The 16,396-nt window shown below is 37.6% G+C and overlaps 1 protein-coding gene across 1 annotated transcript in view; it reads right to left on the bottom strand.

The window, feature by feature from the left end:
• The window catches only part of CFAP47 (cilia and flagella associated protein 47), a 514,691-nt gene that overhangs the window by 213,724 nt on the left and 284,571 nt on the right, over positions 1 to 16,396 (bottom strand). The window contains exons 42-44 of the mRNA XM_073901936.1: positions 15,845 to 15,990; positions 5,772 to 5,883; positions 4,780 to 5,006 (exon numbers count right to left, since the gene is read on the bottom strand). Of these exons, the coding sequence (XP_073758037.1) occupies positions 4,780 to 5,006; positions 5,772 to 5,883; positions 15,845 to 15,990 (485 nt within the window). The remainder of the gene's footprint in view (positions 1 to 4,779; positions 5,007 to 5,771; positions 5,884 to 15,844; positions 15,991 to 16,396) is intronic.

Consider the following 16,396-nt stretch of genomic DNA (forward strand, 5'->3'; position numbering starts at 1 on the left):
CACACACACACACACACACACACACACACACACACACACACACACACTCTAAGAGACTTGAACAAATGCTGACTTAGTTTCTAACAGCTCAAGGCCATATCCCTAGGATGATCCCAGATCCCCTTAAAGTACCTACCTGAGAGAGCTCAGTGCTGCCAAGAGAATATACTGTTTGTTCCAGCCAAAACCCAGTGACAGGAAGATAGGCCCCTAAACCCCCTCTTATTAGAGCAGTTACTTTAGAAAGCTTGCTATTATAAATCCTTTCTCTCTCTTCCTTTCTTTCGTCCACCCCTACTCACTGCACCCTCCCCCTCTTTCTCTCTCCTTTTTAAGATGTAAGTTTTCTGTGACCCAGAACTGTCTTCTCAAGGACATTAGAATGCAAACATTCAAGGAGATAATGATCCCAGCCAGGTAGGTACCTTGTTCTATCTTTCATCACTACCTCCAGTCATAAAGATCACAGAAGTTTGTTTCTCCTGCAGATAAGCATCACTTAACAAATCCAGATCACACTGACCAACCCCCTCCCACTTAAAAATGTCCACTTCCCAGATTCTGCTCATTAATTATTATTAACTTCCCAGCTCATTACCCCTCCTTACTTTCTCATCCTCCCTTTAAAACGGCCAGTTCCTCCTGTACAAATTTCAGTTTAGTTCATGCTGGATCCTTCTCCCTGTTGCAACAGTTACTGAATAAAGTCTATCCTTATGGCTTTAACTAGTATCCAGCTTTGTTTATCTTTAACAGTATCAATAGGATTACTTCATGATTTAGAGTGCACTTAAGTTATACAAATACAAAAAACATTTTCTTTACCCTTCTGAATCCTCACAAAGGAGATCTTTTAGGCTTCCTTTTTTAAACATATTAAATTTCAAAATTTCAATGATTTTTCCTACCACTTATCCCAGAGTATACAGCATGGCTTTTAAAACATAAACTGGAAAAGTTAATAGAAAAGAGAAGGAAACTACCCTGAAGTTCTGAATCTTTCCAGTATCACTGAGTATATGATTAGAGTTGATTTATTAATGGTCAGAAGAATATGAATTCAATAAATGAGTGCTAAGTGGTGAAGTGTCAGAAACTCATGCTCTTGACAAAAGATCCTGTCTTTCCCAGTATAAAGTAGATACATCATTTCTATTACTCTATAAATATTTCAAAAATTCAAATTCCACAGGGTTGTGTACCAAAAACAAACAAACAAACCAATTAGTCAGCTGTGTCACCTTTCTTTGGTAGAAAAGTGATTACATTTATTCAAATAGATTTAGTTCTAAACAGATTTATCTCAAGGGTGATTTTAGATTTTGTTATGTAGTTATTTTACGCTATAACTGAGCATTCTAGGCTTTCATTTATTCCATTATACAATTTCATGGTAGTAGACCAAGAAGTGAACATATGATCTGGAGACTATGCTGGCGAAGGAAAAGAGTAATGGACGAGGGGGGCAAAAACCTGGGTCCATATCTTTTCTGTCACAAATCAGTGGTGTGATCCTAGGCTACCATCTTACTATTTTGGGGTCTTGGTTTGCAGGTCTGTAAGTGTAAGAGCTTGGACTATGTGTCTCTAAGTGTCTTTGATTTCTTTTCTCAGCTTTAAAATACAATGATGTCTCTACCATGATCTGGGCTGTAATTGCTACCCTGTTGTTAAGGGCAACATAAGTCTTTTTATACCTCAGTCATTTCATTTTTTGTATTACAAGTGTAATTCTACCTTCTCTACATTTCTCCATGGGGTCATTGAAATAATCTGGAAAAATGCACATAAAAGCATATTGGAAAAATGGTGTAAAATACTATGCAGGGAGAGAGTACTTTTAAAATTAATTTTGTTTACTGTTCTGCAAAAATAATCAGCATTATTGGATTTCAAGAGTGCATTGATAATTGCTACTTGAAAAGAACCCTTTATGATAGATGTATATGAGCACAATAAGATGCATCTGTGAGTTCTGATTTGCTGCAGCTGGTTTTCCTAAACTAGTACATTCAACCCTTCTATAGTTGTTTTGTGCATTTGGAAAGTTTTTGCTGAAATCGAAAAATGTGTGATAGTCACAGAATTCAAAGAAAATAGTAATCTTCAGGTAAAAAAACTTATAATTTCTAAATTTAGAGACTATTTAAAACATTTCAATTTTAATTTTAAAGAAGCCGAGGTCTTTTTTCATAAATTATGATGATGATGATTGTTTTTGTTGCTGTTATTTCCACCAACCAATCAAGAAGTACACACATACAGATACCCATCCTGCAAATGTGGGAGGTAAACAAGAATAAGTAAACAAGACGACTGTGGCTGTGAAAAATCAGGCTCTGAGGCAAGCTGGATAGACATGAAGACCTCAGGTTTAAAGTATTATTTGTTTGTTCGGGCACATGTTCAATTCAATTAAAACAGTGGGACAGAGCACCTGTCACACACAAGACAATAAGAGCTAAAAAACACATGACAAAGATTGTCCATTTCTAGGCATTCACAATTCTAGAGGAACAGGGAAATATAAAAATAAATATTATACAAAACATAATTTGGTAGATACAATAATAAACACAAAGAGTGTGCTGGGTTTTGGAGACAGTTGAAAGAAGAGTGAGAAAAATAGAAAGTGTATATATGCATAAATAATAGAAAGTGGATCCATTGACAAAATCCATCTTCCTCCAACATTTCTCATTTAAATAAAATATTTTGATAAGAGGTAAGAATGAAGAAGATAAATTTTTAATTTTTTTTAAGGTTTATTTATTTGAGAGAGAGAGAGCAGGGGGGAGGGGCAAAGGGAGAGGGAGAGAGAGAATCTCAAGCCGATTCCCTGCTGAGCACAGAGCCCGAAGGGGGCTCGATCCCATGAACCTGAGATCATGACCTCAGCCAAAATCAAGAGTCTGACGTTTAACCAACTGAGCTGCCCAGGTGGCCCTGAAGAAAATAAATTTAAAAGTAAAGAGAGAGAGTGAGTGCACTATGATAGGGTTAAAGTTTGAAAAGTCCACATATCAAACATTTCTATTGTAATACCATACTGAAAGCTGAACAAAAACCTTCCCAAATTCATTGCTCCGTCATAGAAGTAAGCCTGTTGGTATGAGCTAAAGAGAGCCCTCAACTTCTTGAATGCATAGTGTAGATGGGTCAGTCCAGAGGGCATCAGAGCCTTAGGCCTTGATATTTTTGAACTAATCAGAACTTAAGAGTCCAAGTCATCCATAAAATATCATCATTAAATATTAGGGATTTGTGCATAGACTGTACTGACAAAAAAAGAAATCATCCCTACAATGCTGAGTATTTGTTGTAATATATGTAAGGTAATATATGAAGGTAAATCTCAAACAAGGATGAAAACATTTACCATTTGTTCCTATACTGATCAAAGATTTAGTGACTACCTTTGGCATAGTACACTTTTCTAGGCACTGGTGATATGAAAGTTAACTAAACAAATATCTCTTCACAAATTCCCTTGCTGTAGACAGACAATGAGTAAGCAAACAAATATGTTCCTCTCAGGTGATAAATGCTATCTATAGAGAAAGTTGAAGGAAATTTAGGATTCAGAAAGTGCCTGGTAGAGGTAAGCAATGCTTTTTAAAAAGTACGTAAGATTTTTAAGAAAATACAAAAAATATAAGCATAACCTCATTGGTAGCATTCTAGCAGGCCTGAAGTAATTGAGGGAAGTAGCGTCTAATATCTAGGGAAAATTAACCACAGAAGGGCACAGGGCATGGGGAGCATGCATTGGGATTTTTAGATGAGCAAGGAGGCCTGTGCTGAGGGAGTGACATGAATGAATGGGCTTCAGTGGAGAAGGTGAGATCAGGGAAGAGATGGGACTGACCGGGGAGGGCGGGGGGGGGGGGTGTTGAGGACCGTCCTAAGGATGAGGATCGTCCTAAGGATGTTGGGTTTTATTCTGAATGAGCTGAAAAGCCAACAGAGGAATCTATGCAGGGGAGCAACGTGACCAGGTTTCCATTTTAAAAGAATTGCTTTGGTGGCTCTCTGGAGGCTAGACTATACCTTACTTCATTTATACAATAGAGTTCAAGATAGAATAATTAGAGTCCATAGTAATAACAAGAACAATAATGCTGCACATATAGAGAGCACTTATTTATATGCCAGGCAAAGTGGTAAGCACTTTACATAATTATCTCATTTAGATTCCATCAATTACCATATCTTCAGATTAAAAATATAAAAATTGAAGATTGAGGATTTTGAAGTAACCAGCCCACAGTCACACAGGTAGACAGTGGCAGGGTCTGGATGCTCAGCCTGGTAGTCTGACCCCGGGGACGAGCCTCTTTGGATGCAAAGAATATCCTGGACAACTTTTAGAACATGTCCCTCCCCCACCCCCTTCCAGAGATTTGTATTTAATTATTCTAGAATGGGGCTTGGGTACTACTATTATTTTAAGTTCTCCAGGGCATTCTAATGTGTAGTTAGAAGTGGAGGCAACCATGAATTCAGCGGCTCCACTGTAATGCCTAAATGTACTAGCATGCTATGTTACCACTAATTTAGTTCCACTACTAAAATTAGCAGTCCTGCTAACATGAGGAGAACGCTTTGCTTGAGACTTATTCTTTAATGAGGTAGAAAGAAGAAAATCTACTGAGCTGTCTTCCTGAGGAATACCAGCATTCATCATTTTTCCATGTAAAAAGGTTATGATTAAGTGACAACTCTGTATGATTCTACAACGACCATCATTTCAGTGCATCATGTGTCCTGCATTCTCACCTCAATCGTGGTCAGCCCCAGGAGGGCGATGGCCACACGCACACTGCTGCTCTCCAGGGTGCCTGTGATCAACCGTCGCTCATACTCTATATCTGACATCTGCTGCTGGGCCGCCAAGGCCAAGGCCTTTTCCTTGGCTTCATTAGTCAGTGGCAACTTAAGGTCCACATCCAAGATTTGACGGAGCTCACATTTCAAATACAGAACTGGATTTTCCTTACTCAACACTAGGGGAAGCAAAAAGATTCATGACTGCCAGGATCATTTATGCCCTCGACAACCTTATCTGGAATGGACTTGGAAGGTTTGAAACAGAAAACTGCAGTTGTGGCCTTCATGAACCAGAGTAACACGGGTAATTCATTTCCAGTAGCCCTCGTTCAGTAATTCAAGAGTAAGTCTTCAGGAATTAAGGTGATTTTGCTGGTATTCTCTAAGAAGAATGCTCAAAGAATGCTCCAAAGAACTAAAAGAGTTCTTTCGCAGAAATATCAACATATTCAAACATTAAGTGATCATTGTGCTATCAGCGATTAGAAGGTAAGGGAGGTAAAAATAAATGTAAAGACATGTGTCAGGTGATGGTAAGAACTGTCATTTTCTTTCACTAACAACCTTACACTTCAGAATGAGGGTACAAGTTCAGGGTACAAGTTCAGTTAATATATTGTAATATATAGAATTTGAGAGTAGAACCATTTCCAAATTATTTGGGCAACTAAAAATTTGCTGAGTAAATATTTTGCATGCCAAATTTCAATATTCATCTGAAGAATGAAAAATAAGGATTTAAAAAAAAATCACCATTGACATTTTCTTAATTGTTAAACTGGGGCTGTATTCCATGGATGCTGACGTAATAAAGTTAAAAGGGAGCCTTCCAAAAGCCTTCCAAGTTTTTATTGGAAAAACTTGCCAGGAGAACGCTTGGATGGCTATATGAAGAACAACCCCATCCTTCAACATTTTAAATGAAATAAAACATACTCTACCTTCCTCTGGCGAAGTGCTGTAGTCAAGTGGAGCTGAAGAATCATTTGGGAGAAAGGAGGAAGGCAAGGGGATCATACCTTTTCCTTCCACAACGTAAATTAATTCTCCAATCTAAAACACAACCACATAATATTAAAAAAAAAGCTCAGAAAAAATTAGGATCTTTCTGCTATAAGAAAAAATCTGTACACTATAACAACATCCATGCAGTGTGCATTGCTAAGCAACTATAAGCCCTAAGTGAGGAGTGAAAGGTAAGGCTGAAATCTAGCCCTCCCCCAGTGTGGGGGAAACTTTGTATGCAACCAGAGCTGGGAGGTGGATTAAGAAGGCCCCAGGATGGCCCTGAGGGCAGTTGATCTTTGTAGCTGTAAATATCCTTGGTAGACTGCTAACTTAAATCACATAAACAATCAAGAAAGAAAGAAATATTTTTTTCCCTTCATTCTGTAATGTATTTTTGGAGAGGAGTGACATCACTTTTGCATGACGACTGAGTCCCCAAACGTCTATATTTTAAAATGCAGATTTTCAAAATGAGCATATGAGGGTCTGCAGATCTTTTAGAATAAGTAATTAGGCAAGAAATACAAAAGACTAAACAAAGAGAGTGAAAATTAAAGTGGGGTCAACGCAAGGGCAGCAACATGATATGGAGAAAGATTAACAGAGGTTGAAAGGCTTGGTTTCAATTCTGGTACTGCCATTTACCAGCTACTAACCCTCAGGCAAGTTTAGTCAATCTCTGACTTTCAGTTTTGGCCTCTGTAAAACAGGATGATCAAAAAAACAAGTTCATTTTAGAAATCTAGAGATTAAATGAAAAGGAAGGGGAGAGAGGGAGTCTCAAAAGACATAAGATCCCAATGGATGAATATTTAGATCTTGATTCTGAAGGGAAGCAGAAAATGTCACCCCAGAATATGTTGCTTTGGTATACTGATAATTTTGAGTTGTAGGCACTTGAAAGACAGCAAATGCAAGGAGAGGCTTTCTTTGAACTTGCCTTATCTGCCTAAAGACAGACCCTCCAAAAGAAACTCATGTATCATAAATTCCCTCCCTGAGGATTTCATCAACCAAGGACTGACTCATCAGAAGAGACTAGAAGTTTACACTGTACACTGACAAACTTTGTCACAGAGTATTGTGTCTCCCATCTATTTTTCTAAGAGTCCATTCATCTTTCCTAAAAAATCATTTACTCTCCTCTAAGTGACCAACGTCCCTTTCTCCCTTTTCCCTATTAAGATGGCATTAAAGCCTGAATTCTAAATCACTTTGAGGAGTTACTCATTGTTCCTTGGGTACCTCTCATGTATATAGGAAGTATACATGTTAATAAATGTGTTTTCTTCATGTTAATCTGTCTTTTATTACAGGAGTCTCAGCCAATAATTCAGAAGGGTAGAGGAAAAACTATTTTTCCTCCTCTACAATTCAAACAAAAACACTTAAAAGGAAATGACAGAAAAAACGTACAATCATGAGGCAATCAGGAAAATACGAACAATGCCTGATTGTTTGATGCTATGAAAAAAAATTTACAATATTTTTAGTAATAACAGTATCATGATTATGTTAAAAAACTGAAGTCTTTTTGTTGTAGAGATGCTTACTAAATTATATGTGGATAAAATTATGTGATGATTGGGAGCTGCTTCATTATAATGATGAAATAATTTTGGCCATGCACTGTTGAAGCTGGGAGAAGGATACGGGGGGATATATTGCAGTTTTATTTCTAGAAATGTATTTTATATTTTTCATAATAAAGTCTTTTTTAAAAAAATGCTTACATCTTTAGAAGTAGAATGATAGTAAAGATGTGGCGAGAACTAAATGAGGTAATACATATCAGGAACCTAACCCTTTGCCTGGCACTTACCAGGCACATAAGAGATTCGTCTAAATGGAGAGGGACCATCTGTTGAGAGCAGGGCTTCCCATTCGTGACATATAAATCACCTAAAGATATTGTGAAAAATGCAGGTTTGACTCAAGAAATCTGGAGTAGGACCAAGACTTGAAAGGATCAATGAAAATGAGCATTGGCAAATTTAGGGCTAAGCCATACAATGGAGAATCTTCTGCCAGAATGACCTTGTGAGAGGCATGCATCTCACTACTAGGAAAGCAAAAGGAAACAAACTTAGCTTCCAAGTTGGGACTACTAGTTTGAACTGTCCCACCATCTTAGAACAATATTAACTATATGTTTGAGAGACTATTCCAGAGGCAGCACACATAAATGATATAAAAGGAAACTGCATAATAAAAATACATATACCATGATATTGTAGATATCCTAGGTAGCATGTGAAATGGCAAAAACTGAAAATTAATCTGGAAACAATATAAGAATAATCAATTTCTGATCATGAGGTCAATTTATTTATAGTTTCACTATCCCTCCCTGATTGAGATTTGTTTACAATAAAATTAACTGTCATCTACTCTCATATGATAATGTTCCATAGAATTTTATTAATTATGACTCACAATTATCTTCAGTTCATGCTGAAAAAAGAAATATGGAAAACTTTGAATGTTTTGAATTGTTTAGCATTTAATTCCATGCACTCTGGTAATAAACAGTATATTATAGAAAACTTTCATATAGTAATTTTTCTGAAGCAACCTGGTACTTTGCAAACATAAATCCAAGCTACCCATCTGAAATGGGTTTTCTGTGTGTACATGGTTTACTACAAATACAGCTAAGTGATTAATACTAATGACATGAAATTTTCAATGATAATCGAAGTACAAAGACTCAGCAGAGACCAGAGAAAACAATATATTAAGTTTTACTTTTACCTTTTTCTCATTTTAATTTTTATCTAAAAAACCAGTCATTTAACCCAAAATGTAATATTCATAAGAAATTAGACTCAGTGAGCATAGGGTTACCAAAGTACATATTTTCTTAAATGTATGCCTGATCTATAGCTTGTCTTCTCAATGAAAATGAATACCAACTCATGGAAGTTGATACAAAAGGAGCAAACTGCTATTTGCCAGAATATTTCCCTTAAATATACATTATAAAAAGCCTCCTAACCATGGATTAGCCAACTAAAATATCAGTAACTAAAACTCCATTCAACTCCATTTAATTCCACATCTTACACAGACGACATATTATCGTTTCCCAAAAAATTATTTTGTCTAACTTGTTCACTTTCAGTGTTCTTTCTTTATTAAAAAAAATATATAATTGAAAAAAATGCCTGTCAGAAAATCGTTCAGGAAAATCAACTATGGTATCATCTAATTATTTCCCTCTACTTTTCTTGCAATAAAATCAGACCAGGAAAGGAATACAAATGCAGTAAAGAACTCCCTTAAAGCAGAGAAGTCCTTTACATTCCAAGTCTGGAGGCCGTGACAAGGGAAATGAGATTATCTGACACATAACAGACACTTGTCAATGTGAGCTATTCTAACAGCCTATTAAATTTCCTTTCTGCCCTTAATTTCATATTCTACAGTCAGGATGTTTACTTGGATTTTTATTGTATTTTCCAGAAAGATGCCAAAGCCCATAGCCCATTGTCCATTGCAAGAAACCCTCACAAAAGATATTTTGTTCTTCCTGTGTATCTAGTTAAATGTAGTCCTCAAATAACACAGTCGAAAGCAAATTTACAAGACCAGCTGTTAATGACCCAGAAATAAGGAACACAATGAATCGGCAGAAAAGTTTTAATCCCCAGCTCTGCTACTAATGAGCTGGGTAACCTTGGACATGTCATGGATGACCTCCAGACATAAACAACCTTAATCTTAAAAAAAAAAAGGATTTTAGAAAATCCCCATGTTGTTTCATAGGTCTTAAAATTCTACTTATTCTCTAATCTTGGGCCTAGATTTTGTTATGTTTTGTAATTTATTTGTTTGAACTGGCTGAACAATATTATATTACTTTGATGGCTAAACAGGTATGTGAGAGCTAAGCTAAAATTCTAAAATGTTAAATTCCATACACTAGAGAGAGATCATTAATCACTGTAGGTGGCTATTTGGCATTGCCATAATTATAATGTGAAACTGACCAGTGAGAATAATCACTGTTCTTTTAAAATATGATCTTTCATAGAATGAGTGTTCTAGGAGACTCGGTAAGGGTGAAAAGAAAATGTATAAAGAGATTTGTATGCTTGCACTAAAAAGTTCAACTTTCTTAACACAGTCTTTTTTTTTTTAAGATTTATTTTAGAGAGAGAGAGAGCAGGGGGAGGGGCAGAGAGAGAGAGAGAGAGAGAGAATCCTAAAGCAGACTCCCTGCTGAGCAGGGAGCTGGATGCCAGGGCTTGATCCCAGGACCCTGAGATCATTACCTGAGCAGAAATCAAGAGTCGGCTGCTTAACTGAGTGAGCCACCCAGGTGCCCCTAACACAATCTTAATTGCATTCCACAGACATTTTGAGAAAGCAACATATATTTAAATACCATAAAATATTAATTACTTAATAAAAATATATGGCATATTGTAGGAAAACATCTCGTCAAATAACAGAAAGCTTGGCCTAGCATTTAGAAGTTACTGTGGCAATGATATTGACAATCTCTCTTTGTTTTTATCACTGTATTTCTCAGAAGTTTCTATTCAATTTTTTGCCATCAATTTGCTCTGCACATAAATGAAAATTTGCTTCAAGTGTGAACATCACGCAAACTGTCATTAAGATGGATCTTTATATCAATATTCATTTTTGTGGTTCTCTCTTGTCCCCTTGCTCCTTCCCCCCAATCCAACATCATCTCCTCTTCTTGCACCACTACTTCTCACATGCTTCTCTGTCTTTACCGCTGGTATGCAAAAAGCAGAAGGCAGTAGAGAATGGAGATGTATGGAGTAGTATAACAGATTGCAAGAGTCTCTGAGCCAGTCTCTTGGTCTCCAGCTTCCTTCCCCAACTCTTAATCTATTCTCTGTTTTGGCTCCAGAGATGCTTTCTAAAACAAAGATCAAATCAGGTCATGCTTATACCCAATATCTTCCTGCTTTAAATAACAATAATTACCCTAATATAATAAAGTTATTCAACATAAAAATTTCACTGCCCTCCTCATTATCAGTCTGCCTTATCCATCCAATCAATTTTCTGTCACTTCCAACAAGCTTCTCTCAGAACTGGCAATTCAAGTGTCAGTGAAATTTCATGCTTAGCTGCTTGTCTCATGTTCTCAGAATCTTCTTGAGCACACTTCTCCCCTACCCAAACTCTGCTTTACTGGCAAATTTCCACTCACCCTCTTAACCGAACTCCTTTATGAGTCAATTGTCCCTACCTCTGCTATGATATAGATATGCATTTTCCCTTTATTCTAGACATGGCCACAATCTGGCTGACTGTGTTATAGAATTAATGGACATGTTTCAGGATATCGTGCACATAAGGAAAGATTATGTCTTGCAAGGGGCATCTTGTTGAGGGCATGGTTGTCCCAGCACAATGTGGCATCCACTGAAGGCAGGAATGCATTTTTATAATTCTTAGGAATGTGCCATACATTCAGCAAGCTTTCTTCATCCACCTGTAAGGAGTCCCAGCTTCAAATAAGTACAACTTTCTGTGTGAGCTGGGCCAGCCTGATGCAAGCATGCCTTCTCCACGGAATGTGAATCCCCTTAGAACAGACTTCATGTCCTTTCTCTGTGTTCACTCTCTATATACCTACGGAACTGGCTTTATACTGTTGGTGAATCAAACTGTGCTGGGAGAAGTGAACACAATAATAAAATGAAATTATTGAGAATACAGCTTGAGGGTGTTAAGTTTTAAAACTTACAAGACTCATTCTCCATATTCTACAGTTTCCTTCAAGAATGAGAGAGTTCCAGACTAGCAACTAGCAGATACATCAGTTGTGGACATCAAATGCACAGCTTAGGGGCACCTGGGTGGCTCAGTTGGTTAAGCGTCTGCCTTTGGCTCGGGTCATGATCTCAGGGTCCTGGGATCAAGCCCCGCATCGGGCTCCCTGCTCCGCAGGAAGCCGCCTTCTCCCTCTCCCACGCCCCCTGCTTGTGTTCCCTCTCTTGCTGTGTCTCTCTCTGTCAAATAAATAAAATCTTTAAAAAAAAAAAATTTCAAATGCACAGCTTAGTGATTATAGTCAACAATACTATGTTATAGACTTTGAAGTTGCTAAGGGACTAGATCTTAATTGTTCTCAACACAACAAAGAAATGATAATTGTGTGATGTGACAAAGGTGTTAGCTAACACTACTGGAGTAACCACATTGCAATGCATAAATGTATCAAACCAACATGCTACCTAAAAATTTATACAATGCCATCTGTCAGTTATATCTTAATTAAAAAAAAAGGTTCATAAAATTGACATGGATTTGGGAAAATAGGAACTACTGTTCCCTTGTATTCTATATGTCATTTGAAAGGGTATCCCCTGGAGGTAAAATACTGGTATCCCAGAGGCATGTGGAATCTTTACAGACTAACTGTTAGGATCATTGATAAGAAACCCAGAGGCCCCCCCCCCCCAAGAATAAATAACTACCATTGGGTACAAAATTCTCTTTAACAGATTTTCTTCTAATGTTTTTTTCTTGAAAAAGGCTTCAGTGCTTATGGCAGGATGATGATGGTTTCACAGAAAGGAGAGTGGGTGAAAGGGGAGAAGGCCCTGCAGCAGGGAGGGGGCTCAAACTATGTGTAACGTTGTGAACATTTACCACATTGATCTAGAGTTTTTTAAAGTTCACTTAACCTGCTCCCATATTGTCCGCAGGCATCTTAAGATTAATAAATGTTTCAAAGTGTTTATGCGCCAAATGGGGTTTCATCTTCTGTTTCCCTGGGAACAACTCAGGGGTACCGGAAGGCGTGTACTTACCAAAACAACAGCAACAACAAAATATGCAGTGTAACAAACTGAATGAAAAATCAAAGGGTGAGTGAAATGTGGCTTGCCATTAAAAATCATGGAAAAGAAAAGAAACCACCCTCAAATGATACTCAGTCCCTCCAGTTATAAAAATAACTTTCATAAAACTGAAATTGCTTTGCCTAAATGTAAAGATTTTAGAATAGCATACTTTAATCTTTTACCTTCACGTTCAATAAAATTAAACAAAAACCAGTAATTATTAAAGTCTACATGTTAACTATGATTGAAAAAAGTTGCACTTTGATTATAGAATATTCAAAAATATACATAATAGAGACTGCCAACTTAATCTCTGCATCAGCACAGACAGAAAAACACAAGAGGCTGAGGGAGAATGAAATGACGGACAGGGCAAAAAGTCAGATGAGTGGTCCCACTTATTCATGCAAATGTAAGGGAGACAGACAGACTGAGACACAATATATTAACAACTGGTAGCATGGAGCCTTAGACTAACTTGTTGGAGACCACAAATCCATAAGAAGGCCTTGCCTGCTCTTCTACCTGGGAGTGGGCGCCCTTGTTCTGCCAACTTTTTATTTGACTTGGCAAGGCTGAAATTCACTTTGGTGTATAGGGCCCCATTGGGGGAACTGGGCCAATTCCCATCAGTTGCTCGGGGATGCTGACTCCCATCCTGGCTTCCTCAAGTCAACAATACCTGGACTTTGGTTTTTATTTGTTCTAAGTTCTGTAGACAGAAAAGAACAATGAAGGACTGCAAGATGACGAAGTCTAGCCTGGTTCCATGAGCCTTCTTATGGCTCATGGGTTGGTAAAAGAGGACGGGTTAGGCCACAGCAAATGGTTGCAACTGGATGGAACCCAGTCTTAACGCAGGGCCCATGTCAAGGATCCCTGCCTGATGCCCTTGCCTCTCTTGCACGGATGATCCCAGAAGTGATGGGTGGTTTCCTATTTGGGAGCCGAGGACTACACAAAGCAGAGGGTCACACAGGCACGAAAGTATTATCTTTACTTACACAGCCCCTGGGGTTGTGTCAATACATCACTTTGTACTTTGCAGTGTGTGGGGGTCTGTCAAGCTCTCCTCTCAGAGAGGGCTGTTCTTCAGGGACCTGGTCATGTTTCTACTCCAGGTTTCCCCATTCAATCTGCCCCATCCACACATGAGCAAAAAGGCTGTTGGACTTCTGGCATTTGACAGTATGAATTTTTAGGGATTTTGGAGGTTTTCCCCTAAGCTAAGACTTTCTATGAACATTGATGGAAGTTTTGTAAACTGTTTGTGCTTTCAAGCAGCTATTACATAATTCATCTCATTTTTTTTTTATTTGAAAGTTCAAATGGAACAGCTAGAATGAAACAAATGGCCTTTCCTTGATAGCAGTGTTAGTAGAAATGTTTCTGTTTTACACATGGAAAACTATCAAATTGAGGCCTAATTACTTTACAGTTTTCAACAGGTGGCTCTTAATGGCAAAGCAGTTATCATACATTTAATAAGAACAGGAGCTAACTAGGTGGACTTGGATGTTTGATTATCTATTTAAGCGTGTAATTGCATTTTTCAATATAATTAGCAATAAATTGAATGTGTAAATTAATAGATGTGTTTGCCCACATAAGTAATTGTAATTCAGTGCAATACTTTAGATTAAGGGCATTATTTCTTAGGTGATAGCAATATAATTTCATGATTACTGTTTTTCTTAAGATTTTTTTCTGACAGCAACAAAATATATGTAATCAAAAGACATGTTTTAATAAGCTGAGATTCCAAGTTAAGTATAATTATATTTTGATTAATTTAGACAAAATTTATGGAAGTAAATATTAATATTCCAATAGTTGAATTCAAATAATAAAGTCAGCCTCCATACTATGCTACTGAGAATTAACCCTAGCATTTTCTAGAGCTATATTATAAATTAATATAAAAAAGGAACTGAAGTATTTGATTAAACTACTACTAGTCACACTATCATTACTATTTTTCAGAAATTTTCATATACAGGAATTCAGTAAAATCCTGGGCTCTCTTAGGGGAAATAAAAAACAGCATTTTTTTCCCTCCTAAATGGCAATTTTAAGTAAACTATTCTTTACATATTTAATTGACTATATTATTTTTCATGTATAAATGATCCTATAGACACCAGGTCAATACAATACCTCTTTCCAATTACCATTATTTCATTGCATATTCATTTAACACAGCACATAATTGATACAGAATCGATATCTTTGGGGATATCTTCTGGGTGTTATAAAGTCCCTCCTCAGGTCAACACAGGACAGTTTCTTTCTGGAAGGGGATAATACCATAAAACTTTTCCTCTAAAGCCTGTCTCTCTGCCTCTCTCCCTCCCTCTCTGTTCTTCCATCCCTCCTTTCCTTCTCTCTCTCTCCTTTGCTGACTTTATTTATTTATTTTTGTTTAAAGATTTTATTTATTTATTTGAGAGAGAGAGGGAGCACAAGCTGGCGGAGAGGCAGAGGCAGAGGGAGAAGCAGGCTCCCCGCGGAGCAGGGAGCCCGATGCGGGGCTCGATCCCAGGACCCTGAGATCATGACCTGAGCCGAAGGTAGACGCTTAACTGATTGAGCTACCCAGGCACCCCCTGAGCCACCTAGGCACCCCATTTTCTGGCTTTAAAGAAGTAAGCTATATGGATGCCAGAGCCACTAGAAAATTAACTCTGCCAACAACTGAGAGAGCTGAGAAGCAGCTCCTTCCTCAGTGGAGCCTCTGAGGAGGATCCAGCACTGGCAGGTCCCTTGACTGAAGACTTAATAGACCTTAAACAGAGGACCCACCTAGGTCATGCCCAGACCTCTGATCCACGGAAAATGGCATGACATAATAAATGAGTATTGTTTGAAGCCCCTCAGTGTTTGGTAATTTGTTATGCAGCTACATAAAGTGAACACAGACCGAGCTGCAGCAAGGTTAGGCATGCCACTGATCTCTCCCGTGGGACTTCCTAAGCCAGCCATTATGAAGTTTACCCACAACTAGTGTAACCCTGCTTATTTGTGAGGATAAGCTCTTTGTTTAGCAACCAGAAGGCTGCAATTGCTGTCTACATTACTAGAGTCTGCAGCTGCCTTCAAGCCCCCTGTACTGGTTATTCCATTCAAGTGCCAGCCCATGATGAAGACACGTGCCACCATTCTGTTCTCACCTCTTTGCTGCTAAGGATGATGACACAGTAGCGCGTGTGCATGTCAAAGGGAAGAAACAAGAGCTCCAGGCTTGAAGTCCCTTTTACTTCCAGGTGAAGAGTATGTGTGGAGCAGAAGAACTCTCTGATGAAATTGGACTTAATTGCTACCAAAACATGAAGCAGAGCTTGTTTACATATCATTTCATAAGTGCTGTTCAAATAAAGCAGCTGTTTCAATTAATGCTTCAAGTTTTGAAATAAATAAAAAAATGTTTAAAGCATTAGCACACCAAACTAGATGACACGTGCTTTTGTTAATAAAAGTTAACATTAACCCCATCTCAAGCCTGATATCACAAAAATGTGTAATTATGACCCTCTATTAAAGATTCCTTGAAAAGGGAACTTCACTAGTATTTAAAATTAGCCTCGATATACATATATAAATAGCAAAGTGGTCACCTAAGCATTTTCAACTTTTTTGGTCAACTATATTAATACTTTGCATAACAGGGTATAATAGAAAACTTGAACTGGAAATAGAGGAATGTTTTATTTATATATACATAT

Source organism: Callorhinus ursinus, unplaced genomic scaffold, assembly GCF_003265705.2.
Source record: "Callorhinus ursinus isolate GAN/ISIS: 27379988/994484 unplaced genomic scaffold, GSC_fseal_2.0 scaffold16, whole genome shotgun sequence".
In the NCBI taxonomy this organism is placed as follows: Eukaryota; Metazoa; Chordata; class Mammalia; order Carnivora; family Otariidae; genus Callorhinus; species Callorhinus ursinus.